The sequence below is a fragment of the Paramisgurnus dabryanus genome, chromosome 5 (genome assembly GCF_030506205.2).
Source record: "Paramisgurnus dabryanus chromosome 5, PD_genome_1.1, whole genome shotgun sequence".
Taxonomy (NCBI): Eukaryota; Metazoa; Chordata; class Actinopteri; order Cypriniformes; family Cobitidae; genus Paramisgurnus; species Paramisgurnus dabryanus.
Window position 1 is genome coordinate 3,178,714 of NC_133341.1, and position 27,135 is coordinate 3,205,848.

Consider the following 27,135-nt stretch of genomic DNA (forward strand, 5'->3'; position numbering starts at 1 on the left):
AAGACCCCAGACAGTTACACAGTTAAGATCCTTTTTAGGGTTTTGCGGCTATTACCGCAGATTTGTCAAAGGGTATTCTAGTCTATGTAGACCTCTAAATCAGTTGCTTACGGGTTGTTCCTCACAGAAACGGAAAGGAAAGAACATCAAAGAGCAGGCCTTTACAGCAAAGCCATCCGACCCTTTTGGCTCTCGATGGGACGATAGTTGTGAGCTGGCTTTTCAGGAACTTAAATGTCGCTTGACCCAGGCGCCGGTATTGGCTTTTGCTGATCCTCGACTCCCTTACGTTTTGCATGTTGATGCCAGTTTGGATGGGTTGGGTGGTGTGCTCTACCAGCAACACCCTGAGGGTTTGAGACCTGTGGCATTTATTAGCAGAAGCCTGTCTGGTTCTGAAAAGAATTACCCAGCACATAAACTAGAGTTCCTGGCCTTAAAGTGGGCAATAGTTGACAGGCTACATGAATACCTTTATGGGGTTGTCTTTGAGGTCAGAACAGATAACAACCCACTCACCTACATTCTAACTTCAGCTAAGTTAGATGCAACAGGTCACAGGTGGTTGGCAGCACTTTCCACTTACCAGTTTAGCCTAAAGTATCGGCAGGGGAGGAAAAACATTGATGCTGATGCTTTGTCGAGACGGCCCTGTGTCAGCCCTGAAGCTGAGGAAAGCTGGCATGAGATCTCGGCGGCTGGGGTTAGCACCCTATGTAGGGTTGTGGAGTCAGAGGATCCAGCAAGAATAGGTTCTGCCTTGAGTGAGGGGAATGTGTTTTGCAACTCTGCGTTTTTGGCACCTGGCTTATTACCAGACTTACAAGCTATTGATTTAAGTGCAGCACAGAAAACAGATCCGTGCCTTGGGCTGATATGGTCTGCAATAAAGCAGAAGCGCCCTGCAGCCAGTGTGGAGTCAAATCACCCTGATGTGAAACTCCTTAAGAAAGAATGGGACAGATTGTCAGTTGATGAGGGTTGTTTGTACAGAGTAGTCATTGCCTCGGACAGACGTGAGAGACGACAAAGATTGCTCCCAACTGAGTTTCGGCCTATTGTCTTAAAATCCCTTCATGATGATAATGGGCATCTGGGTTTTGAGAAGACCTATGCATTAGTGAGGGACAGGTTTTTTTGGCCCCGGATGAAGTCAGAAGTTGAAGATTACTGTAAAAAGTGTAACCGGTGCATCTTGAGAAAAACTTTACCTCAGAGAAGTGCGCCTTTGTCACACATGCATAGCTCTGGTCCCTTGGACTTAGTGTGTATCGATTTTTTGTCCATTGAGCCAGACACTCAGAATGTGGGAAATGTGTTGGTAGTAACTGATCATTTTACTCGGTATGCTCAGGCTTTCCCTTGCAAAGACCAGAAGGCTTTGACAGTAGCTAGGTGCTTGTGGGAGAGGTACTTTGTTCATTATGGTCTGCCAAATCGGATACATTCTGATCAAGGCAGGGACTTTGAGAGCCGTTTGGTCAAAGAGATGCTGAACATGTTGGGGGTGAAGAAATCCCGCACCTCTCCCTACCATCCTCAGGGAGATCCGCAACCGGAAAGGTTTAACAGAACCCTTCTGAATATGCTTGGCACTTTGAGTCTGCACCAGAAGTCCAGGTGGAGTCAGCACATAGCCCATTTGGTTCATGCCTATAATTGTACCCAAAATGAGACCACTGGGTATTCCCCGTATTTCCTTATGTTCGGGAGGGAGCCTAAGTTGCCTGTGGATGTTTGTTTTGGGGTACAGTCTGATGATGGTTTGCCAGTTTCCTGTGGGAAATATGTAGAAAGAATGAGGCAACAACTGAACTCTGCTTATGAATTGGCAACTGCTGCATCTGGTCGTGCAAATGAGGCAAACAAGACTAGATATGATAAGAAGGTGCGTGGTCAGAGTTTGAGTCCAGGAGACAGGGTCCTTATACAGAATCTGGGGTTAAAGGGTAAGCACAAGCTTGCAGACCGGTGGCACTCAATGCCATATATGGTAAAGCGTCAGTTGCCCAATCTGCCTGTTTATGAGCTGTTACCCGAAAGTGGAAATGGACCTAAAAAGGTTTTGCACAGAAACTGTCTTTTAGCACTGAAACCGGGGGCAGCTGTAAATGTTGAGAGTGAAACCTTGGGTTCTTCAAAGGTGAGCAAGACCAAGAGAAGGCGTACTGGGTGTGATGAGCGCATGTCTAAGTCTGTCATCCTCTTGCAGAGTGAAGTGTCATCATCTGACTCAGAATCAGAGTATGGCTATGGTCCTTTTGTAAGGTCTGGTTCTACTCTTCTGGATGTTGAGTGCCAAGATTCCAGGCAAATAAACCAGAGGGTAGAGCCAGTACTAGAAAACCAAGTTGAGCCTATAGAACAAGAAATGAGTGACAATGATTGTGGGGTTTGTGAAGAGGTATCTGACCAACATGGTGAAGAGGTTAACATGCCTGAGGATAGTGTCCCATTGGCACCTGTTATTGAACTGTCTGATGTGCATGATAATACTCAGGTAAGAAGGTCTGTCAGACAAAGAAAAATTCCTGAGAGGTTCACCTATCCTGAGTTGGGAAAACCCATTAGAGAACGAAGTGTTGTTTCTCACAACTGTAACACTGAACCTCATATACCTAGCACACATGTATTGTGGTGTAATCAAAAAGCATTGTGTGTGTGTAAAGACTGCTGTGCCTTCTCTGAAAATGTTTACAGATTGCAAAGAAAAAATGTATAAAACGTAATGTTTTTGTTATTGATTTGAGTCACTGTCAGTTCAGACATGGGGGCATGCTGAATATTTGGTGGGGGGAAGATGTAACCTACTGTAGATTAAAATACAATTTGTTTATTTGTGTTATGTTTATATGTATATTTCTGCCTTACTGTAAGTGGTAATGAATCATATTTGTTATATATATTGTATCCAATGAGCTGTTATGTGTAATTTGATGGACTTGGAAAATGACCAATCAGAGTGAAAGTGGGAGGTTTCCAAGGAAAATAAATAAAGTTTGTTTTCTTTGAATATAGAGCGGGGGGAAAAAAGGAGCTCTTCAGATAGACGGAGACAGAGATCGGTTGGTCGATGCCTAATAACAACTATTAGGAGTAAACATATATCCAGAACTGTTCTTACTTCTCCGTTCGGTTTATAGTATGACAGTTTTCTTGTAGTTTTGTGGTTTGGGACTGTTTACGAAGTCGGCGCAGAGGTCAGCGGGCGCCATGTTGTGGTAACAGTTCTGCACACGCTGATAAGGACACGGACATCACCTGATGGGAAAACACCCGACCCATCGGCAGCCGAAGCATCCATGTGCAATATTCCTTAAAAATATTTCCAGGAAAGAGTCTGGCAACGTCTCCACCATCAAGGTTTATCAGCCGTCCTTCATTTTCGTGTGATCTGCAAGCTCGTCGTGTTGGTGGATTCGCCCGTGCGTAACCGCGAGGACTCGCGGTCTGGCAGTGTTGAGCACCCTGGGTCTGTATCGGAGGATTTTTCCGGCCATATTGCGTGGAGGTTGTGAGTACTAACTTCAAGTGATTTATATACACTCGGGTTTTCAGCGTATTTCAATGTGCACCAACGTAAAGGGCCCCAACGTAAATCCAAGCGCTTGGTATAGAGACATTTGAATGTCGAACTGGAAAATGTAAATTAATCTGGGTAATGTTTTATTAACCTGTGTGTTTCAGACATTTGTAATTTTAGGTTTACATTTTGTTTCATTGCAGAGTTTAAATCCGTTTGAAAGCGGAGTTAGAGTTACATGTAAAAGGGCATTGTTTACATTTCTAGATTGTTCTATTGAGTCATTTACCTACTCGGCTCCTTCGAACTGAATCGAATTCTCGGTCAGTTTTTCCCAATAGAGAATCGTCACGGTATTTGAACAAGAGTTGCATGTGGGCAGAGCTTGTGGTCGTGTTATATTGAAAGTTTAAACAAAGGAAAGTATTAGAGAGTACTTTTCTTTGTTTTGTTTTGTTTTGTTTTGTTTTGTTTTGTTTTGTTTTGTTTTGTTTTGTTTTGTTTTGTTTGATAACCATTTAATTTGTGGACATTTGAGAATGTAAACAAATAAACCGGTGTTTCATCTTTTCTAATTACCTTGTTGTAGAAATTATTTAAGGAAATAAGTCTACACAGAGACACTTAGTCCAACTTTATTGATTTTATTAAGAGATGTAGTGTATTACAAATTCTTGTGTGTACAGATCTCTTAATTGGAGGCACCGCGTCACTTATAATTTCTGCTTGTATACTAAAGGAGAAAATTCAGCAAGAATTCAACATTCAAGCAGCTGAGGGCACAGGACGTACTGTTTCATTTATTATTAGCGCCATTGTGTCTTACTATAGGGTTACAAAATGTTTTCTGATCAATACACTTTTATTTAAAAAAGGTTTTAATTGTTTATTTTAGAATATCCACCCGTTATATGCAGCCGTTGCAGACGCGCAATGACTCTTGGGATATCCTCGGCTGTTAAGGATCCATTCGTTCTATCCTCAACAGCGCGGAGAAATGAGGACGCATTTTGAGGCTTCATTCTAAGCATCCTTTGAATTGGGACGGCCTTACTGGCCTTAAGTCGCGCTGCTGTGACGCAATCGGTCTTAAAATACGTCCTTAGAAGGTCGCAGCCCTTGAATTGGGACACAGCTACAGTTGAATTTCATCAGGCAATCTTTTGTAGGCTGCATACATCATCAAGACTGTCTTATTTTAGAAAATTAACTATTATAAAGTTGACTATTATTCTCAGTTAGTCGTTGATTGTTGTAAAATGCTTATGATTTGCGGATGTAATGCTCAGTTAACTTAAATTAACCAGACGTGATGACTTATGCAGCCTGCATATGCGACCTCCGGAGGCTGCAGCCTTCCAATTGAGGAACGGGCACTGTTGACAGTTGTCAATAATTCTTTACTAGGGATTCTCTTAATACACTTTGTGGTAAGGTATGTCAAGGTTAATATTTGTCAAATTAAATTGATTAAAACCGTTTTTTAGCAGTAGTTTACTCCACACGTGGCTTTTTGGTTCCTTCTGTTGCCGTGTTGGTTTGTTTCCTGGCTGACAGTAACGAAGTTTAGCATTTTGTAAATTCTGTTAATATAGCATATCCTTTCTTGAAATAATCCGGCTACAATCTTAAAGACGTCTTGGTTTCAATTTTGCTAATCCCTTATGTAATATCAAACTCCTGTTCTCAGGTAATTTTAATCCTTTTAAGGTTCCATTTTAATGTGAGGTGGAAATTGGAAAGGCTTGTATAGTTTGGTCTGTTCCTGATTATTTATATTATTTGACTAAATTATCAATAGTTGAAGAACAAAATACTGTTTTATTAGATTATAATCTATAGTTTGGAATAATACTATATAACCCATTATATTTACTATTAATTTAGTAATTTCCCTGTTTTTTCTTCTTTCTTGTAAAGCTGTTTTGAAGCAATGCAACTTTGTAAAAAAAACACTATATAAATAAATCTGGCTTGTCTTAACTTAAAATTAAATTTACACCCCATTTAGAAATTACAGATGTGTGTGTGTGTGTTTGTTTACATTTAATATTTAATTTACTTAAGATACGATATTGTGTTCTATATAAATCTGTACTACTTATTTCAGCACACTCTAACAAATGTCTGCATCTAAGCTTACACAAAGGATTATCTTATTTATTTGTTCCTTCAAATTATTGATTCATAAATAAATGAGTTCATTACACATTTCATTCATTCACTCCTGTCTACTGCAATTGCTGATTGAGAAACATGGCATTGACTTTCAGGGCTTGTTCATTAACACAGTATGACAAAAAAATTCAATATCCTCTTGAACTTGAAATATGAACACAAATTCATCCTTTACTTCAGAGAATTCCCCACTCAGGACCTTCCAGAGGGCATTTTGTTGATCATCTGTAACACCTGGTCAAGTAAAGATGCAAGTCGTAAAACATATAAAAATCACATGAAATGATATGTAGCGTCTGTCATATCCCTTTTAGGCAAACATCTAAATCAGCTGAATGCACCCCCACTCCTAAAAAACACACACAATAAAAAACAAATAACATACCAGTTGTTTGATTGCATACTTGTGTAAAAATCCATCTTACTTCTATGAATTTTACTGTTAATGACAGTAAGAGCATAAGCTTGTTCAGAGCATGAAGGGAAAATAAAAACAACACTGTAAGACTATCTAACAGCTTTGACATATTAAACCTTCTTGACATTAAGATGTAGACACCACAGGAATTTCTTGTTCATTTAAAAGATACCATAATGTATAATTAAATGATCAGTTCTTTAGTAGGAGACGAGGTAAAACACATTTGTTTTGTCATGGCATAATAAAATGTACCACGTTAGATACAAACTATCTGTAAGCAAATGTCACTACATAACTATAATGGTAGCGAAGACTACTCTGAAGTGTAGGGGGCTAGTTACGAATGAATATAGCAGTGTACCAGGGTGTCTGTCAGAACACAATAGAGAGCGTTGAACCAACTTGAGCTGTTTATTAGGCACACAAGAGAACATACATTAGATAGGAGAGATCCAGCATTCAGTATTTACGAGGTAGCACACACCGCACAGAACTCTGAATGAGAGGCACAACTTGGATAGCAGAGCAGTCGTTGATGAAGGTAATGGTAAATATTGGTAGTAGTCCTTTAAAGAAGCTCTGCACAGGATGAGGGTATGCTCCTTTAAGAGAGATAGGCCAGAGCTGTATTTATGAGCTTGGTTGCATGGCATGTGAATGGAGATGCATGAGTGCCTGGCTATATTTGAGAGTTTAGCCAGATCATAGGCAGGTGTAGACGTGGTTTCCTGCAACAGATTACAACAGGATTCCCAAAGTAACACTAATGCTAATAAACATACATAACATTGACAAATTAGCTACAGCTTCTCCCCTCATACATCATCAAAATAACATAAACAGACGTGTCTCAAATGACACATTTTACACCATTAGCAGTGTTTACACAACTTATGTAATATAACTGACATTATTACAGAATAAACACATTGATGAACAGCAAAAGAAAGTGATTTATATAGCGTTACAGCGTAGTAGATTCACAGTTTAGCTAATAACATGTTAGCGCTATTAATAACGGAAATTTTAACAAAAAAAAAAAAAACATGCAAATCTACTCACTCTAATGACACACATGAACACCCGCGTAACAATCTGGTGCTATTGTCTCCACAACAACACGATTCATGCCTCACACAGCGAAACACTTGTACAAAACTTGCGCTCTTCCGCCATTGCTTTGAGTGAGCGATACTCGCTGTCATAATAAAAGTCCTCCTCCGTCTGGGTCTTTTGCACAATGTTTCTAGAAAAGACTCTGTGATTGGTTGAAGGGAGATCGTGCCACGATTGGTCAGCACAGTGTGCTTGTTGTCTGATTGGCTGGAGTAGACGGTGGGCGGAGTCCACCTATTTGTGGATTCTTGTGCACGTCTTGACGTTAGAAATGTTTCAAATCCACAAATGCACAGAACGCGATCCACAAATGAGTGCAGCAATTCACAAATGCACAGAAAGCGATCCACAAATGCGCAGGAAGCCATTCACATATAAATAAAATAAAAATATATATTTATAAATATTTTTTCATTTGCAAATCCCATTTTATTTATTTGTGAATTTCCTTCCTTTTTATGAAATGTCTAACATATATTTATGGTTCGCTTATTGTGCATTTGTGAATTTAAAAAAATATTTATGAAACTCTCTATATTTATTTGTGGATCATAGTATATTTATTCAGAAATACGAAACAAATCTGACCCCATATTTCAGTAGCCTACTCTGCTCTGATTGGTCAACTGACACAGTGTCTTTGCACAGATCAGTCTCACAGACCACAGATCGGTGGCACAGACCAACAACAGTGCAACATGTATTGACCTCGTGCTAACATGATTTACTGAGAAGACATTATCAACATCAATACACATCATTCATCATTAATCCAAGCAATAACAACGACGATTGAAACTAACATTTTACACTCATTTAAGCATTTATGTAAACTAACCGGGTCATAACAAAACCGTAAATGAGCATGCGTTAGCCGTCTGCTAACGTGACTCTCTGACAGTAAATTAACAGTTTAAACACACAACATCATTCATCATTAATCCAAACAATACAAACGACGATTGAAACTAACAATTTTACACTCAATTAAGCATTTATGTAAACTAACCGGGTCATAGCAAAACCGCTTGCTATCGTGACTCTGACAGTACATAAGTTAGAGTTTAAACAACGATATCATTCATCATTAATCCAAGCAATAAAAACGAATATTGACATTTTACACTCATTTAAGCATATATGTAAACTAACCGGGTCATAACAAAACCGTAAATGAGCATGGGTTAGCTGTTTGCTAACGTGACTCTCTGACAGTACATTAACAGTTTAAACACACAACATCATTCATCATTAATCTAAACAATACAAATGACGATTGAAGCTAACAATTTTAGACTCATTTAAGCAGTTATGTAAACTAACCGGGTCATAGCAAAACCGCTTGCTATCGTGACTCTGACAGTATATAAGTTAGAGTTTAAACAACGATATCATTCATCATTAATCCAAGCAATAAAAACGAATATAGACATTTTACACTCATTTAAGCATTTATGTAAACTAACCGGGTCATAACAAAACCGTAAATGAGCATGGGTTAGCTGTTTGCTAACGTGACTCTCTGACAGTACATTAACAGTTTAAACACACAACATCATTCATCATTAATCCAAACAATACAAACGACGATTGAAGCTAACAATTTTACACTCATTTAAGCATTTATGTAAACTAACCGGGTCATAGCAAAACCGCTTTCTATCGTGACTCTGACAGTATATAAGTTAAGAGTTTAAACAACGATATCATTCATCATTAATCCAAGCAATAAAAACGAATATAGACATTTTACACTCTTTTAAGCAAGTATGTAGCTATAATCATACTTACAGTTTGTGGTTAGGAGACGCATGTTGTTCCAAATAAAGTGGGTACTGAACCACTTTCATTGCCAAACGTCTAAATCCCTCCGTTAAAATTAATTTTAACCACTGATTCTTCACAGCCAGACACGTTTAGAATATCCCTCCTTGAAAAAGTCTCCTTTGGTAGTGAAAACAACACAAGCTGAAAACACAGCGTGAGCTGATGTTTACACTCACACACTAACTAGCTGTGGGCGGGTCATAGTTTTCGTTTCTCCCGGGCAAGGCTGTAGGCGGAGATTAGTATCTCATGTGACGTGGATAAGTTTGAGTGACGTGGATAATATCAGGAAGAAGACTCACTCCCTATAACGACTCGTTTCAGCGATTCAGAGTCGACTCCCTACTTAAGAAGCCAATAACTTTATTAATCGTGCACTTTTTAGTTCAACTACTTTACACGTCGTTTACATTGATGGACCGCTACACGACACACTGCAATAAAGGTAAGTTTCGATTTTGGATCTGTGTGGCTCTTTAAGATACGTCAATGCAAGTAGTTTTCAGTTTGGACAGCTCTTACATTTATTTTAGTCTAGGAGTAGTCTAATCCCCGTCCGGGAAACCGCCCAATTATTTTTGTCAAGTGTGCCTGCTTGCATATTTTTAAACATCCCCATGATGCTGGGATCAGCTGAATGCCAAAATAGAAAAAGTACCCTCCTAGTACACTCATTATTTTATAACTTTTTTGCAGGAGAACGACTACATAGCAAACTACTTTGAAGATGATGATGATTACGGAGCAGGAAGTGATGACAACATGGATGAGGCTACTTACTAGCAAATGAAAAATTTTGTTAATTTTAAAATCTAATTATTCAAATCGGTATTATACAAAAAAATGTTGGACATCAATACGTATGTGCATGTATTATTAATTGACACTAAATTTTGATTTAATTAATACACAAGCTTAAACAAAGCTATAATCCATAAAAAACATGAGATTTAGATACTAAAATATAGTTTCTTTATTTTCAACCTGCATCTACAGAATACAGGATGAAGGCACATGTTCAAAAGCAATCACTGTACTCCACGTTTCATTAAAATGTATAAACCTGCTGTTTGACTCAATGTGAGCACATGTCTGAGAACTTTTCACAAATTATTATTGTGCTCCTGCTAAACAGAAACATTCCTCCATTATGTTTCTGTTTTATCCAAGCAACATTGTTACCATTATTTGCAATACTGATTTTGGATACATTTCTTAAAAATAAAGTATTGTTTATTTTCCTGACAACTAGACAGTAGCCATAAGGCAAACTGAGCTTACTGGAGGTACAGAACTATACACTGGCTCATGAGTGACCTACCCAACAAAACCAGTTTTCAATTGTGCAAAATGTATCAAGGAAAAATTCAAAACATAAGGAATTATTACTGGATTAATCAATCCTCAATGGTATTGAAGTATAATGTCACCTTTAAATGTAGTTTTGCTTATAACTTCAAATTGATTGCCTGGTACTATTCATGTTTCTGTATCATGCTTCCTAACAGGCTGTACGTGAGAGTCAGGGTAAGAGCCAGCACTGGCCTGTGGTAAAACAAGTGGCTCAGCGACAGCTGGTTGTGTTGGTCCAGGTCTAACAGAATCTATTGTAGTGTGGTGGCTAACATCTGCTTTCATAAGGACCTCATAGTACAGCAGGTAAAAAACAGGTGTAACAATGCCCACGACCAACATGATAGCCACTGCAGTCCACCACCTCATTCCCCAGTCGGCTCCATAATATGGGTCTTTCTTTTGAAATGGTCTGCGATCAGGGTCACCCAAAAGAGGCTGCTCCAGTGAAGAAACTACCTCACTCAGGTTGCTCCTGGATGGGGCAGAGGACTTGACTAGTTCAATGTCTTTATCCTTCTCCTGCAGAAAGCACTCCACACTATCAGCTGATGAGGATGATGAAGAAGAGTCCAAGGAAGCTCCAGGAATTGGGATCTCTGCGATTCTGTGAGTGCCACCAGGTGAACTGGTTTTGTGAGAAGTGGTATTGTGGGTTTCTGTAAAAGAGCTGAACTTCTTTACAGGGATCCTTATAGACCGCAAGGCAAAGAAATCCTGCTCGGTCAGTAGATTATTGGCCCTCTTTATATCTGCAACCTGTAAATCAAAATATGATTTACATCTGTTAAGTCATTTCTGTAAAAAAAGCAGAGTTCTATGTTTTCATAAGAATAAAATCGTTATATTTTGAGAATGTAATTTTTACATTAACTTGTTTAGAATATGTGAAGAAGCAGATCTGCAAATACCAAATTCCCTATTAAAAAAATAATAAAGGGACATTTGCTCAGAATCTGAATGCAAAGATCAAAGTTTTACTTTCTCAACGTGGCTTAAAGGTTCTCTAAGCGAATTCACGCATTTTAGACCATAAAACATTTTTTGTTACATACAGCAAACATCTCCTCACTATCTGCTTGCTTCCTGTCCGCCGATCAAACTGTAAAAAAAACGCAATCTCTGTAGACAGCCCAGCATCCACAAACTGCAATAATAACAAACTGGCCAAACCTACACCAGAAACAATAACAAAGTATTCAAACCAATAAACGCCAAGAAGGATTTGGGGATTGGGTTTGGGCGCGTTCATGAAAGCACGGAAGGGAGGGGGAGGAGTTAACTACGCTCAGTTTGTTTGAAAACACATTTCAAAAATCAACACACAGATTCGCTTAGAACGCCTTTAATGTATAAGCAATAATAAATTATTAATAAAGCATACTATACAGGGCTCAAAGCAAATATTTTTTGATACTGGCCCAGTCGGGCCAATGGTTCAGGTTTTCACTTGCCCTGCCAAAATTTACACTGGCCCCAATAAAAAATGTCAGTGTCACATATTTAAAAATTATAATTCAGAAATCAAATACAATTTTATACATATACAACAGACATGTTCCAACGAATAAAGGCTCCCAACTTTTCTGCTTTACCTGTAAACTGACAGCAAATTGTGCAAAATATTGCATTGTTTCTTTCGTCGTGTTTTACCCAAGTAAATGTCTACTCAATCGGCAAGTGACAATACTTTTTACTGGCCCGAACGTCTCTCACGCATGCCCCGGGCCACCCAGTAGGGCCTCACTGCAGAATACGACATCCAGGGGGCGGGGTTGGATTCAGATCCAGGGGCGGAGCTGGATACAAATCCAGAGATCTCTTCCCATATGGCGTAATATTTGTGCCTCAATCCTGAGCGAGCAATTTTAAGTTTTGAGCACAGAGAACTATATTTTGCAAGCACATTACATAATATTTTGAACAGAAATGAACAATCGCAAAAAAAAAATAGTTTGAGCAAATAAAAAAACGATTCTGTGCTCAATAAATGTATTTGCTTGTTTGCTTTTTTCCATATATTAACGTGCAGTAATAACCCGTCTCACGCAGTTTACTCAGGTGCTCTCTCACAAACCTCTCTCTCGATGCACACACTCGCTCAACTTACAACAGCGTAACAAGTGTGCCACAAAATCAACCAATCAGAAAATTAAAGGTCAATTTTGATTTGCTGTTGGTCAAATCGCTAGTAGAACCAAAGCCCGTCTGGTCGAACTATCTACAGCATAACGGAAGCTAACTGAAACAAATCTTAAAAAATAACTGAGACTAATGGATTAAAACACATTTTGAAAAAATAAAAGTGCCTTGATAGTTTTGTGTATTATAATGCTGTTGTGTTGTTTAACTTGCAATATTATATCTCATATTGTGACTAAAGTTAGCTTGACTTATATTTTTCAAAGCACAGCTGCAGACAATGTCATCAGAACAGCAACCCCTAAATATCCCACCAAAGCCACATGTGAGTAGTTTGTAATATTTTGGTTATATAATTACTGTGTTTATTACCTTTACTTTGTTTGTCTGCATTCTTAGCGTGCAAACTACATTTCGTTGCTTACGTTAACTTATTTTTATTTTTTAAATTAATTACTATTTTAATTCTGCTAATAATGCAAAATGTTACTAAATGTAACTATTAACATATCTATTCCTGCTCCTGTAATGGAATACATGTACTTTGTATGTTGATTGCATAACTCTCATACATCCTACCCAAGCCTCAAGAAGACCAATTTCAATTTAACATCTGAAATGTCTGGCAGCAACGTGCATTCTAGTTAACGTTATAAGTTTAAATAACGTTTAAATCATTATGAGAACAAAGTTAAGCCTTTATTGTTCTCTTAGTTTGCCAAATAAAGTTATCCTGGGAGTTAGCCTACTGCTTTTTTATATAAATTACTTAACGTAAGCAACAAAATGTAGTTTGCATGCTAAGAATGCAGACAAACAAAATAAAGGTAATAAACACAGTTACTAACCAAAATGTGGCTGTGTTGGGACATTTAGGGGTTGCTGTTCTGATTACATATTGTCTGCAGCTGTGCTTTGAAAAAGATAAGTCAAGCTAACTTTAGTCATAATAGATATAATATTGTAAGTTAAACAACACAACAGCATTATAATACACAAAACTATCAAGGCACTTTTAAGTTAATAATAAAAAAACTTACCAAAATGTGTTTTAATCCATTAGTGCTGTAGTCAGTTATTTTTTATATTTGTTTTAGTAAGCTTCAAGGATGCTGTAGATAGTTCTACCGGGCTTTGGTTCTAGTAGGGATTTGGTTGGAGACCAACAGCCAATCAAAATTTACCTTTAATTTTCTGATTGGTTGATTTTGTGGCACACTTGTAACGCTGTTCTAAGTTGAGCGCACACAGAAAGAGGTTGGAGAGAGAGAGAGAGAGCACCTGAGTAAACTGCGTGAGACGGGTTATTACTGCATGTAAATATATGGATAAAGCAAACAAGCAAATACATTTATTGAGCACAGAATCGTTTTTATTTGCTCAAATGAATTTTTTTTTTGCGATTTGTTAATTTCTGTTCAAAATATAATGTAATTGCTTGCAAAATATAGTTCTCTGTGCTCAAAACTTACAATTGCTCGCTCAGGATTGAGGCACAAATATTACGCCATATCCCACTGCATTTCGATTGTTCGGCAGTTTTCCCACAAGACAAGTCATACATGTGTTGTTGCGTTACCATTTCCGCATTGAGTCCTAACTTAATTAAGTTATTCTTTTGACAGAAAAACAAACTTTACTTATGACTACAATAAAAGTAGTGATTTAAAGGTGAAATGTAAGTGTTTTTGCTATAATATTTTGGAGTAAAACATTTCGGACACTAATATAAATTTTTTTTTAATAGGGATGCACCGAAATGAAAATTCTTGGCCGAAACCGAAAACCGAACATGAGGAAACCAAGGACGAAAAACCGAAACCGAAACACCGAAATAAATTATTATGCCAATTATTAGTACAAATGCATTTATGGCTATCACTGTATATTATATATATATATATATATATATATATATATAATTACATATATTATGACTGTAATCTATACATACACTTAAGACATAAATGTTTTTATACGAAAAAGAATACTTTGGAGATAATTTTGTTTATATGTGCCCTGTCAATAACAGAAAGATTTTACGTTCGCTTGTTTGCGTCTCACTCGTGTGTGCACTACAGGGCCGCATTAATGCATGGGCTTACCTGGGCTTAAGCCCAGGGCCTCGGGCTGGAAAGGGCCCCGAGATGCCGGAAAAAAATAAAGACCGCATTTTATAAAAAGTTGATACTCCCTTTAAAATTATGCTTAATCGCTTTGCTTTGAATGTCCGTGCGTGAATGCAGTTCCTGCGCAAGAAAATCTCTCACTTACTGTAGGCTACCCTGCAATCATTAGTGAGCTTTTTAAAATTTCTGTCTGAAATATCCATTATTGCATTTCTGATGAACAAAGACGAAACTGAGGACGCGTTTTTATCTTAATATGAAAGACAACGTGTTCATTAGATGATTCCTCGTAACATTTTAAAGCCAAGATGTACAGAACAGCACACAAAGATATTACACAAAACATTTTTGATAACTAAATCTAATAAATAACAAATTAGATTCTGCCTCGGAAGCCACGGCTAAGTTCAACGATCTTATTTCATTTTGAGATTTAGCGTGGCAAGGAAATAAAAGACGAGAAATTACATATAATTTGTTACTGTAAATTAAGCTTTATATACAATTCCTTAAACGGTTCATTTATAACAAGAAAACACTGAAATTAATCATTTCATAGACACTATAGGCTTTATTATTTTGCACAGAAATATCTGATTGCTTACTTTCACTTTGATCATCTCTGTATTCACTTGAAACATCTGATGTTTGTTATAACATTTGTTTCAGGAATCTCTCTTCTATCATTTGAAAGTTAACACCGACCATATTATTAAATCACAAGAGAGACAATTGTGTCAGATTCGGTAGAGATATTTATATTCGGTGTCATCACCGAAAAAAAAAAAACGGCTTACCTGTTTTGTAGCTCAACTTTTGACAAGTTAAGCAACCTTTTTAAATACATTTGAAAACTTATACTTGTCGAAAAAATCTGTTTTTTGATGTTTAGTTTGATGAACGCCTAAATATGATCACGCAGAACACAAATCACTTTTATTGTCACATCATCATAGCACATGTGCCTTGGTGAGTGAAATTCTTGGGAGCGTGCTCCAGAAATTGCAGAATTAGTTAACATATAACCAAAAAGAAAACAGATAAAAAATGTGCAATATGCACATTTAACAGGTAAAGATGTGCAATATGCACATACAAATAGTCAGTACACACGGTGTACTATTAGACATACATATAGTTAGCACTACACATTATACACAGAATGTACACAAAATGTACACAGAATTATACATTATACACAGAATGTACGCTTGCATTATGTAGACATAATTACGCATGAAAATGAAATTCTGCTTAGGTGCAACAGAGTGTACTTGAGCTGGACACAGAAATGTTATGTCCAGTGGGAGCAGGTAGATTATTGTCCTAAATAGTTCAGGTAGATTATTGTATTAAATAGTTCAGATAGATTATTGTATTAAATAGTTCGGTGTTGGGCTGTTAAAGTTAAAGTGCAGTGTGTGGCATACCATGTTGTGAAGTATGCTGTGGGGTGTATTAGTTCTGACTGATCGTTGGTCTGATAGCCTGATGGAAAAAGCTATCCCTTTTGACTGTTCATTAGTCTAATAGCCTGAGGGAAAAAGCTATCCCGCAGTCGGCTAGTGTGGGATCGGATGCTGCGGAGACGTCTTCCTGAGGGTAGCAGAGAGAGCAGTCTGTGGGACGGATGGCTGGAGTCACTGATGATCCTCCGGGATTTCCTTATACACCGCCTGGTGTAGATGTCCTGGAGGGAGGGAAGCTCACCTCCAACAATGTGGCTGGCAGTTCGCACGACCCTTTTCAGAGCTTTGCGGTTGCCAGCGGTGCTGTTTCCAAACCAGGCAGTGATGCAGCCCGTCAGGATGCTCTCAATAGTGCAGGTGTAGAAAGATCTGAGGATGCTGGGGCTCATTCCAAACTTCCTCAGCCGTCTCAGGAAGAAGAGGCGTTGGTGTGCCTTCTTCAGCACTGCATCAGTGTGGGTAGACCAGGTGAGATCTTCGCTGATGTTAACGCCGAGAAACTTAAAGCTGCTTACCCGTTCCACAGGTGTCTTGTCAATGGTGATGGGTTTGTGTTCTCTGCTCTGTCTCCTGAAATCTACCACCAGCTCCTTGGTCTTGTCGATGTTGAGCGAGAGATGGTTCTCCTGACACCATTTTGTCAGGGTGCTCACCTCCTCTCTGTAGGCTGTCTCATCGTTGTCAGTGATCAGGCCTATCACCGTTGTGTCATCAGCGAATTTGATGATGACGTTGATGAACACCTAGCGCGTTCGGCTAAATTGAATGTGACAGCATGCAACAGCGTAACATCGACACAACGGAAAGCAATCCAAAACTTACAGAACTTAAATTAGATCAGAATTTACCTTTATAATTAATAAAAAATAAAAACAATATGAAGTCAGAATCAATAAGGTGCAGAACATGGGTGCAAAATGCCTAATGCGCAGGGGAATAAAACACAAGCCACAAATAGTTTAATCAGATAACACTAAATAATCTATAAATTAAATAAAAACAAAGAAATATTAAAATAAATTTTAAAATAACGAAAGTATAGAATTGCCTGTTTTGTCTTTTAAATTGCAGAAACAAAGAGACTTGAATTTCTGAATATAGACGTGTAGCCCTGTCACGGGATTTAGGCTATTAACAGACTTTAAAAATATTTATTGAAAGCTACTTTTTCACATATTATTTACTTAGAATTATCATAATAGGCTGTATATTTTTTATATTGGGAGAAAGCTGTTATATGTGAAATCAGATAATGTGCACTCTTATACAGCCAAAATTAAATGATCCTCATTTTATAACACATTTGCGACGATTCGACTGTGCAGTAGTCGAATCAGGCTTCTCCTGTCAAAGCATCGAATCTTAGACTATTCGGGTCACCCTATAGGACTATGTGCATATGTTATGCAGTGATATTTGTGTATATTGTGGGCATTCTGATATGGTTTTAATATTTTGTTATTGCATTTATTCCAGCAAAATAAAAGCCTGACAACTTGCACTTAGTGCCCTGCTAAAAAAACAGCATACCAGCAAGACCAGCATATGTTGTGTTTTGGTGCTGGTTTGCTAGTGAACACCAGCTAAACCAGCATCAGCACCAGCATTAGCACCAGCTAAACCAGCATCAGCACCAGCATTAGCACCAGCTAAACAAGGACCAAACCAGCATTAGCACCAGCTATACCAGCACCAAACCAGCATTAGCACCAGCATCCTATGCTGGTCATACCAGCAAGACCGGCATATGTTGTGTTTTGGTGCTGGTATTCTGTGACCACCAGCTAAACCAGCATAGACCAGCATAATTCCATGCTGGTTTGATTCTGTTTTTATCAGCAGGGTTATTATAATGATTGTGTGAATGTAGGCTGTAATTCTGGTGGATGAAGGGCCCCACAAAAGGGTAAAGCCCAGGGGCCCCTTACAGTGTTAATGCAGCCCTGGTGCACTATTGAGGGCACTTAAACGCGCGCGCACACAGAGAACGAAGGCGAATCCCAAACAGCGCAGCATAAAAACGTTACGTTGTTTTTCATTGCTTTATTTGGCACATGTATGTTAATGGACTATACAGTATGAGACACATTTGCGCGACTCTCTCTAAAGTTTACACATCAAGATTTCTTATCTTTGAAGGGCGTACTCACTGTGATGATCATGTCTGGACCGGACACAACCGCAGGTGCCTCTGTGCGTACTTTAGCGCCTTTTTGCGGTTAAATACATCCACGCGCATACATGTTGCTTCAGCTTCAGACAAGCACGTGCAGGTCGCGGTTTCTGTTTGCGTCATCACAACATTTCGGCCGTATTGTTTCGGTGATAAATGTCTTTCGGCCGAAAGCCGAAAATGCTCTTTTGAGCTATTTTCGGCCGAAAAATTTTGGTGGACGAATATTCGGTGCATCCCTAATTTTTAACTTTAATTATTTCACTTAAACTGAGAAATTTAAGTTGAAAAAACATAAAATTTTTAGGCATTATCAATATTTTGATCCAACTTTAACTTTTTACAGTGTATATTATTCAAATGTATATACCATTTAAGTATATACCATTACTGTCTTTTCTAGTCCCATAAAAATCTTGGTACTGTGCAAGCACTTGAATAAGTTTCACTAATATACATCTTATACTGTATATTATTTTATGTTTATTAATTCCTATCTACTTTCTATATACTACTAACATGTATTTATTTTACATTTTCTGCTCTGCAACAATGCAAAAAAAATTTCAAAAGCAAAATTATGATTTTTACATAATTGAAAGAAGGAAGTGCAACACTGAAATCTGTATTTCTCCTGTCTCAGCGACAACTGAGAAAATTATGCATGACCATTCAAACACATGACTGGGGTTCTAAGTATACAAAGCTTTATGCAAATGGGTGAAGTGTCCCTTTAAATGTTGTCCCATTTCAGAGAAACGTGTAAGCCAAAATTGCAGTAACATGTTTGACTGGCTGGTGTAAAAAACTTAAAGGGCATTTTTCTCGGTTTCAGTGTTTGCATAGTTACCGCACTTAGCCTTTGTAGCGCACCAGAAAACTGTTGATGGCAATTTACTACTAAGAGGCTGTTTACACTTGGCATTAAAGGGATAGTTCGGCCAAAAACGATATTAAACCCATGATTTACTCACCCCCAAGCTGTCCGAGTTGCATATGTCCATCGTTTTTCAGACAAACACATTTTCGGATATTTTAGAAAATATTTTAGATCTTTCTGTTGATTAAATGTAATGTTACGGGGTCCAGCAATAGTCCACGACCTTCAAGTCCAAAAAAGTGCGTCCATCCTTCACAAATTAAATCCAAACGGCTCCAGGATGATAAACAAAGGTCTTCTGTGGGTAATCCGTGCGGTGTTGTTGTAGAAATATCCATATTTAAAATGTTATTAACGTTATAAACTACCTTCCGGTAGCGCCGCCATCTTAGAGTGATGCGCATTCAGGATGAGAGCTTACGCAGCGTACAGAGTTTCTCTGCTGCTGCTCTGTCCCCCCGCCCTAGTGACTGTCATACGTCACTAAGAAAAGTGCGTACACTACGCTAATACTCTCTCCTGAGTCTAAGATGGCGGCGCTACCGGAAGGTAGTTTATAACGTTAATAACATTTTAAATATGGATATTTCTACAACACCACCGCACGGATTACCCACAGAAGACCTTTGTTTATCATCCTGGAGCCGTTTGGATTTAATTTGTGAAGGATGGACGCACTTTTTTTGGACTTGAAGGTCGTGGACTATTGCTGGACCCCGTAACATTACATTTAATCAACAGAAAGATCTAAAATATTTTCTAAAATATCCGAAAATGTGTTTGTCTGAAAAACGATGGACATATGCAACTCGGACAGCTTGGGGGTGAGTAAATCATGGGTTTAATATCGTTTTTGGCCGAACTATCCCTTTAACATGCGTTTTCGTCTATTGGATTACAAGTGGACGACGTTAATGCCAGGTGTAAACGGTGTTCAGAACGTTTTGAACGCGTCCACTTTCAACCACATCCAGAGGTAGTCGAAACCACTTTCGATCGAATCGCTTTGGAGTTGCGGAACGCATATGTGGTTGAATGTGTTCGAACAGCCACACGCGACCGCCTTCTCTCCGCCCGTTTATCTAATCTGAGGCATTAAAAACAAGTTGGTTACACTTTATTTTGATAGTCCACTTTAGACATGCTACTAACTATAAATAACTTTGCAACTACATGTCAACTAACTTTCAATAATTTGCAACTATACGTCAACTAACTGTCATTAGGGTATTAGTAGACTGTAATGGTTGGGGTTAGGGAAGAGGTTTGGGTTAGTGGAATAAGTTGACATGCACCTGCAAAGATGCTTATAGACAGTTGAATGTCTGTTGAGATATCATCCCAATAAAGTGTTAGTAGATATTAAGCAGACAGTTTACTAATTCTCTAAAGATTGGTAGTTGATAAGTAGTTGCAAAGTTACTTATAATTAGTAAAATGTCTAAAGTGGACTATCGAAATAAAGTGTTACCAACAAGTTTTATGTCTTTTTTTGACTTCTGGCGTGAACATACGGTGAACAGCGCTATTTTTAGCCTTTCATTTATAAAAATAACGGCGGGTGTTCTCCGTAGTTTCGTTTTGAAAGCGTGAAAGTTGCGCGATCCTATTTCATCAATTGCGCTGAAAATTCAGAGAAAGCTCCAACATATAAACGTTCAAAACACTGTGCAGCATGTATACTTGCTAAACGAGCGACGGACTCCGACATAATATTAGTTTGCGTCCATATAAACTCATCATTACTCCCGCTCGCGTTTGAATGACAGCAGAGAGACTCGCCCACAGTCTCGACAGACCACCCCCTCACAGCATTCAGGACAGAAGCGGTCGAAAGTGGACAAAAGAGACGGATTTAAATACCAGGTGTAAACGTAATGTGTCTCTCTCGTCCACTTGTGATCCGATCGATGAAAACAAATCTTAATACCAAGTGTAAACAGCCCCTAATTAAGGAACCAGCTTAACTGACAAGATTCCAGTCTGCTCTAGAATTGAGTTTAAAGTGCCTTTGCTTGATTCTAAGAGACTGTTTACACTTGGCATTAACATGCGTTTTCGTTGATCGGATCACAAGTCATTAATCACAACAGTAATGCCAGGTGTAAACGGTGTTAAAGTTTAGAGCTCGTCCACTTTCAACCACATTCAGAGGTAGTCGAAAACCCTTTCGATTGGATTGCTTTTGTAGTGTAAATGCACATGTGGTTTAATGTGTTCGAACAGACACAGGAGACCGCCTTTTCTCCGCCCATTAATCTAATCTGAGGTACTGAACCCAACGTTTTACGTCTTTTCTGACTTCTGGCGCGAACACAGTGAACAGGGTTATTTTAGCCTTTCATTAATAAAACTAAAGCGGCTGACCTCTGCAGTTTCATTTGTGAAAGTTGCACGATCTTATCTCATCAATGGCGCTGACATTTCAGAGAAAGCTCTAACATATGCATGTACAAAACACTGTGCAGCATGTTTACTTTCAACATAAGCAGCGGATTCATAAAGATTCTAAGAGTCCTCTCAAAAAACTCTTAATTTAGCTTAAAAACTTTTACGTAGGAGTCTTAAGCTTATGAGCTATTCGGGACTGATCTGAGAGCAACTCTGAGTAAGGAAAAGACAAAAACTTTTACCTTAGTGAGGAGGGGGGGTTTACCCCGTTGCTACGTGTGACACAATCTTTTGAAGACTGTGATTGGTTGGTTGTCCAAGAAGGAAGAAAAAGAGTGCTTTTAAGTGAAGGATTCATCATTAGCCATCAATTTGAAATTACAGGTATACATTGACCTTATATATATATATATATATATATATATATATATATATATATATATATATATATATATATATATATATATATATATATATATATATATATATATATATATATATAATACATAAAAGTTTAGAAAATATACAATATAGAATTAATAAGTAATTATTATAAGTGCTGTTAATGTCATACTTAACGTATTAGATAGGAAATAAACAGCGAATCAAGGTTCTGTAAGTTTGTGTGATTACTTTGTTTTATAGACGTCTGTAACAGACCTAAATCATTTTAGCTGCATAAGTAGTTATAGCGACACGGTATATGTCAAAATATGATTAATTACCCCTTTTGACTGGTGGGCGGGACTATCAATCAAACGGTGTACATGCTGTATAGTTTTGAGAATCCTATTTTATGGCCTTTAGACGGCGGCTGTGCGTGTTTTACGATGTGTCAATCAAAGTGTTGTTTTTTCCTGTGTGTGTGTATTTTTTGTCAAGCGTATGTTGTCATGTTTATTGCTGTCAAAAAGTTTATTGTTTTAGACTGTCCAGGTTCTGGACTGTCAGTTGTCACGAGCGTCTCTCCCTCTCTCTCCCCCCTCCGTTCTCACCAGCCCTCAGCTCCAGCACGTATCACAACGGGGTGTCCATTGTAAACGAGTAAAGATTTCTAAAACTCAATGTTGGTAAAATAAAGAGTAATTCACCCTTACGGTGACAAAAAGTAAAGGTTTATTTAAGATTTAGGGATTTCATGACCCAAGTCTCCAATTAAAACTTTTGATTGTAACTAGGGATGTCCCGATCAGGTTTTTTTGCCCTCGAGTTCGAGTCATTTGATTTTGAGTATCTGCCGATACAGAGTCCGGATCCGATACTTCTATAATACATAAAAAAAAGAATAAAGAAGAGCGAAAAACAGACCCAGGATGTTCCTCATGTAATGCCGCACGCATTGCTGTTTCTGTGTGGAGTCAAAAGGGTCTAACTCGCCGCCAGCGCATAACTATTGATGTGTTAAAAAATAATGAGAATATAGTATATATGTTCAGGGGTTAAACTGGGGTTTGTTTTGTGGGGATGCTTATCGGGACATCCCTAATTGTAACATCACAAGTTATTTAATTAAATATTCCGTATACGTGTATAGTTTAAGCAATGCCCTAAGCCATAACCTTCGGCGCCGTCAATACTACAATCTTTAGACTAAAGTCTAAACTAAATAAAATTTGAACTGGTTCACGAGATCCGTGAGTCTTTTCACGATCCCGCACTCTATGTTCACGCGCATTAAAGCTCGCTCACCGGCGGTGACAGAGAATGCGCCGGGTACACGTTCATATATCCCGTTAAGAACCTTTTAAACGATTAAAGACATTTTCATCTCATCTACTGGGTTTTGTTTTTATTTAATGGATACTTAAAACCATGTGTGAATATGTGTATATTATACAACGAATCTTATATTCTCTGCTCTGACAAAAATAAATTATTATTTTAGATTTTAGGTGAAGTGGCAGCGTGTATTTTATGACAAATACATCTTGATATAAACGTTTGTTTTGTTAAGAGCTTTCTTTAAAGTCACGCAAGAATCAAATATTTTAGTTGTATCTGGTTAAACTTAAATCTGCTATTATCTATTTAACTATATGCTATTTTTAGGTGGAGCACCAGAGCCTATTTTATGGCAAACACTGCAGGACCTAAAAGTTTGTAACATCACAAATTTATTTAATGAAATATTCAGTATGTGTATATTTAAGCAATGAATTGTACCAAAACCACCGGAGGTCAACAATTCTTTAGACTAAAGTCTATTTATTTTAAACTAAATAAATGTTGAACCTTTTCATGCACAGTATTCTGTTCACGCCATTAAAGATTTAGGGAACAATATAATGTTTGCAAATATTATTTAACAAAGTTGACGATGTTATAATCCAGGTTGTCACTAATGTGACAACAAACATTTCTTTAAAGACAAAACATTTAACAAATTTGACATGGCTCACAGAGACACACTAGGCTTTTTTGTGTGGTTTTGTTAAACAGGGTTGTGTGCTTCCATTAAACTATCTATTTCAGCAACAACAGATAGGACATGGCTCTACATAACATTTAAAATCATGTACATACATTAAATAGGTAAACCTTAATTTTTATTAAAAAAAAATATATACTATTCGAGCATCTTAACCTGATATTAGGTTAGGTTAGGGTTAAGATGAATCAGCGTCTATAGTTTTACGACTTACAGCACAAAACAACCAGAGGATATAGGGGTGTGTGGTTTCGTAGTTATCACGTGGTAGGTGACCAAACGACCAACGCCACAGGGGTTGTGAAGCGGGACGGGGGCCTGGACAGATGATAAGCTCATTGATTGAACACCGGAACCAAAAACTTACTCCGGATTAACACAACACAGAACAATTTTTTCACGATCCTTTTGCTGCTGCGAAGGTGTCCGAATTCGCAAACAAACTATCAAACGCTGTGCGGCAGAAACTGTGGACACGATCCTTTTGTTGCTGCGAAGGTGATTGAACTCAGAAACAAACAAGCAAGCACAGTGCAAAAGTTGTATACGACGCTACGGATTCTTGAAAAAGATGACACAAAGATCATTCGAATGACTTCGCAATGGCCAGATGGGGTATGTTTATGGTACCGACCTTTTTAAAGATATGCTTAAAAAGAACTACAAGCGGGAGATGACCAATCTACTGTGTACTGTGATATACAAAGATGCCAATGTGTGCCTGCCTCCAAATTATTGCGAAGCTAATGCCGAGCGTGTAACCAGACTCAAGGAAAAAACAGATGGTGTGTAAAGTATAGATGACTCTCTCAATAACATGGTTCAGATGGTGGTTCAGGCCCAAGAGGAACCCTGTGTGATTATTAGAAAGGCTCTAGAGATATTTTATGAATGTGACGAGGTCGAGTTTTACATTGTCAACATCATTCGCATATCGGCATTTGTAATTGATGTATGCGTTGATATGCTTGTAAAGAAATGATAAATTAATGTATGTGAAATCATAGAAAACGCCGTAGATTTCATGTTTGAAAAGGGTCTTGGTTCATGCATGCACTTTCTATGGTATCTAGACAATATCATAACGTTTAATGATGATTAGGGGTGGCACGGTTCACAAAACCCTCGGTTCGGTTCGTATCACGGTTCTATGGTCACGGTTCTCGGTTCAGTACGGTTCTTGTTGTTATTTTTTCTTTACATTTTTAACACTCCAGAAATGTATTATCTTATTAATGTATTAACTATCCATAATTTAGGATACAGTATTTAAAAAAAAAGTTATATCATGTAATCATCCACAAACCGAATTTGACTTTAAGCACATTATTGGGACCATCTCTGAGGAAAGCCAGATGAGATTTTGATAGAGCAAGAGGGAAGACATTGATGATTTCAACATGCTTTTCATTTATTTGGCAAAAGAGAATGTGTATTGCCATCTACATGAACTTTATGTGCATTTTTAGCACACAAAGATAACTTGCATTTATTAAAATGCCAACTTCAGTGTAGCTCTTAGATTTATCACTGAGAGGCTGCTTTAATACTGAGAGTATATGTGGACGAGAGAGAAACATAACCTTTACACCTACAATATTTAAATCCGTCTCTTTTGTCCACTTTTGACCACTTCTGTCCTGATAACTTTGAGGGGCAATTTCTGAAATAACGCTAGCAAAATGAAACTATGCGGAATTCAGCCGCTTTAATTTTATCAATGAAAGGCTAAAAATAGCGCTGAATACGAAAAGACGTAAAACATTGTGTTCAGTACCTCAGATTAGATAAATGGTCAGAGAGAAGGCGGTCTCCTGTGGCTGTTCGAGCACATTCAACCCATAGACTGCAGTTCAATCTATTGTTTTATTTCCGCTGTCATCATAGGTAACATGAAATAAAAATATGTTTCCACACACCAAACTTATACGACGCTGGCGCATCCTCCTAGCCTGGGTGCCAGCCGATCTTAGCCCCGCCCACCACATTTTGAAAAACGGGAAGATCGGTCTGGCGTTTTTCCGTTGAGGAGCTACTATGCGAGTACCAAAACTGGCCGACGAATCAAATTGTGAGGGCGGGCTTTATACGATGATGGACAGATGATCAACACAACCACATCACCAAAGTGTGTTCAATCTGTTTACAATTAAATGGCTGCCGCTGTAGAATTCAGATGTGTGGAATCGGACATTGAGTCTGTTCTAAAAGATATCGACAGAGCATTGATTTAAAAAGAGGAACAGAGAAACGCGATCAAGGCATTTGTTTATGTTTTCGCCGTCCTTCCTACGGGATTCGGCAAAAGTTGGTCGCACTTATGGAGGACAAAGTTAAAGAAGCAACTGAAATGGGTATCACGGCGATGCAACTCCGTGCACGACGAGATGGATATAATTAGCGGTCGTTGCCAGCTTCTTTTCGGAAGCCCGGAATCGTGATTGCTGAATAAGTGGAGGGACATGCTAGGCTCTGATATTTTTCAAGCCAACGTAATGGGTAGCTATCGTCGTGGATGAAGTTTACCTAACGTACAAATGGTAAGAGATAGTCTTACTGTATGACTTAGTAAATACTTAATGTTGTGATATAAATGAAATGTTGTACACAAAGTAGGTGTTGATGTACCTTCGCTAACTCAGACTTAGTATAATTACAATGAGGTTAGTATCATTGTAGCAAAATTACTCAACATTATCTGTCTGCACAAGCGGAGGCTGCAGTTTCAGGACCGCAGTTTCAGGACCGCAGTTTTAGGACCCTCGTTTTTTTTAACAGCGCCATCTAGCGAAAATGTAGCCTCTGGTGGTGCAGGCAGATGTTACTTGAAAAAAGTGCCACAAATGCATATTTTCACCCAATTTAAACTACTTTTAAAGTTTTAGATGTTTTTAAAGGTTTATTACATCCAAATACTGCTTTCTTTATTTAAATTAAATCTGATTTTTAGGAATGTTAAGTAATTATTGGCTCTACGTTGCATTATTTAATAACTCATCGAGTAAAATAAACAAGGAATCGTGTACTTTAGCCTTTTTAGTCAATCACATATTCAAGAACAGAGGGAATACACAAGGATGACTCTGGGGTAGATTTAAAATTTTT

General features: G+C 38.0%; 1 protein-coding gene across 2 annotated transcripts in view; it reads right to left on the reverse strand.

Annotated features, from left to right (window-relative positions):
* Positions 1–6,519: 6,519 nt before the first annotated feature.
* Positions 6,520–27,135, reverse strand: part of lysmd3 (LysM, putative peptidoglycan-binding, domain containing 3) — a 58,105-nt gene continuing 37,489 nt past the window's right edge. The window contains exons 3-4 of one of the 2 annotated variants that reach the window (XR_010543713.2): positions 7,185–11,177; positions 6,520–6,850 (exon numbers count right to left, since the gene is read on the reverse strand). Coding sequence is in view for 1 of the 2 variants with exons in the window: in XM_065284636.2 (XP_065140708.1) it covers positions 10,545–11,177 (633 nt within the window). In the remaining variant the exon portion in view is untranslated. Of the gene's footprint in view, positions 11,178–27,135 lie in introns of both variants that reach the window. The other variant, XM_065284636.2, reaches the window with a different exon arrangement.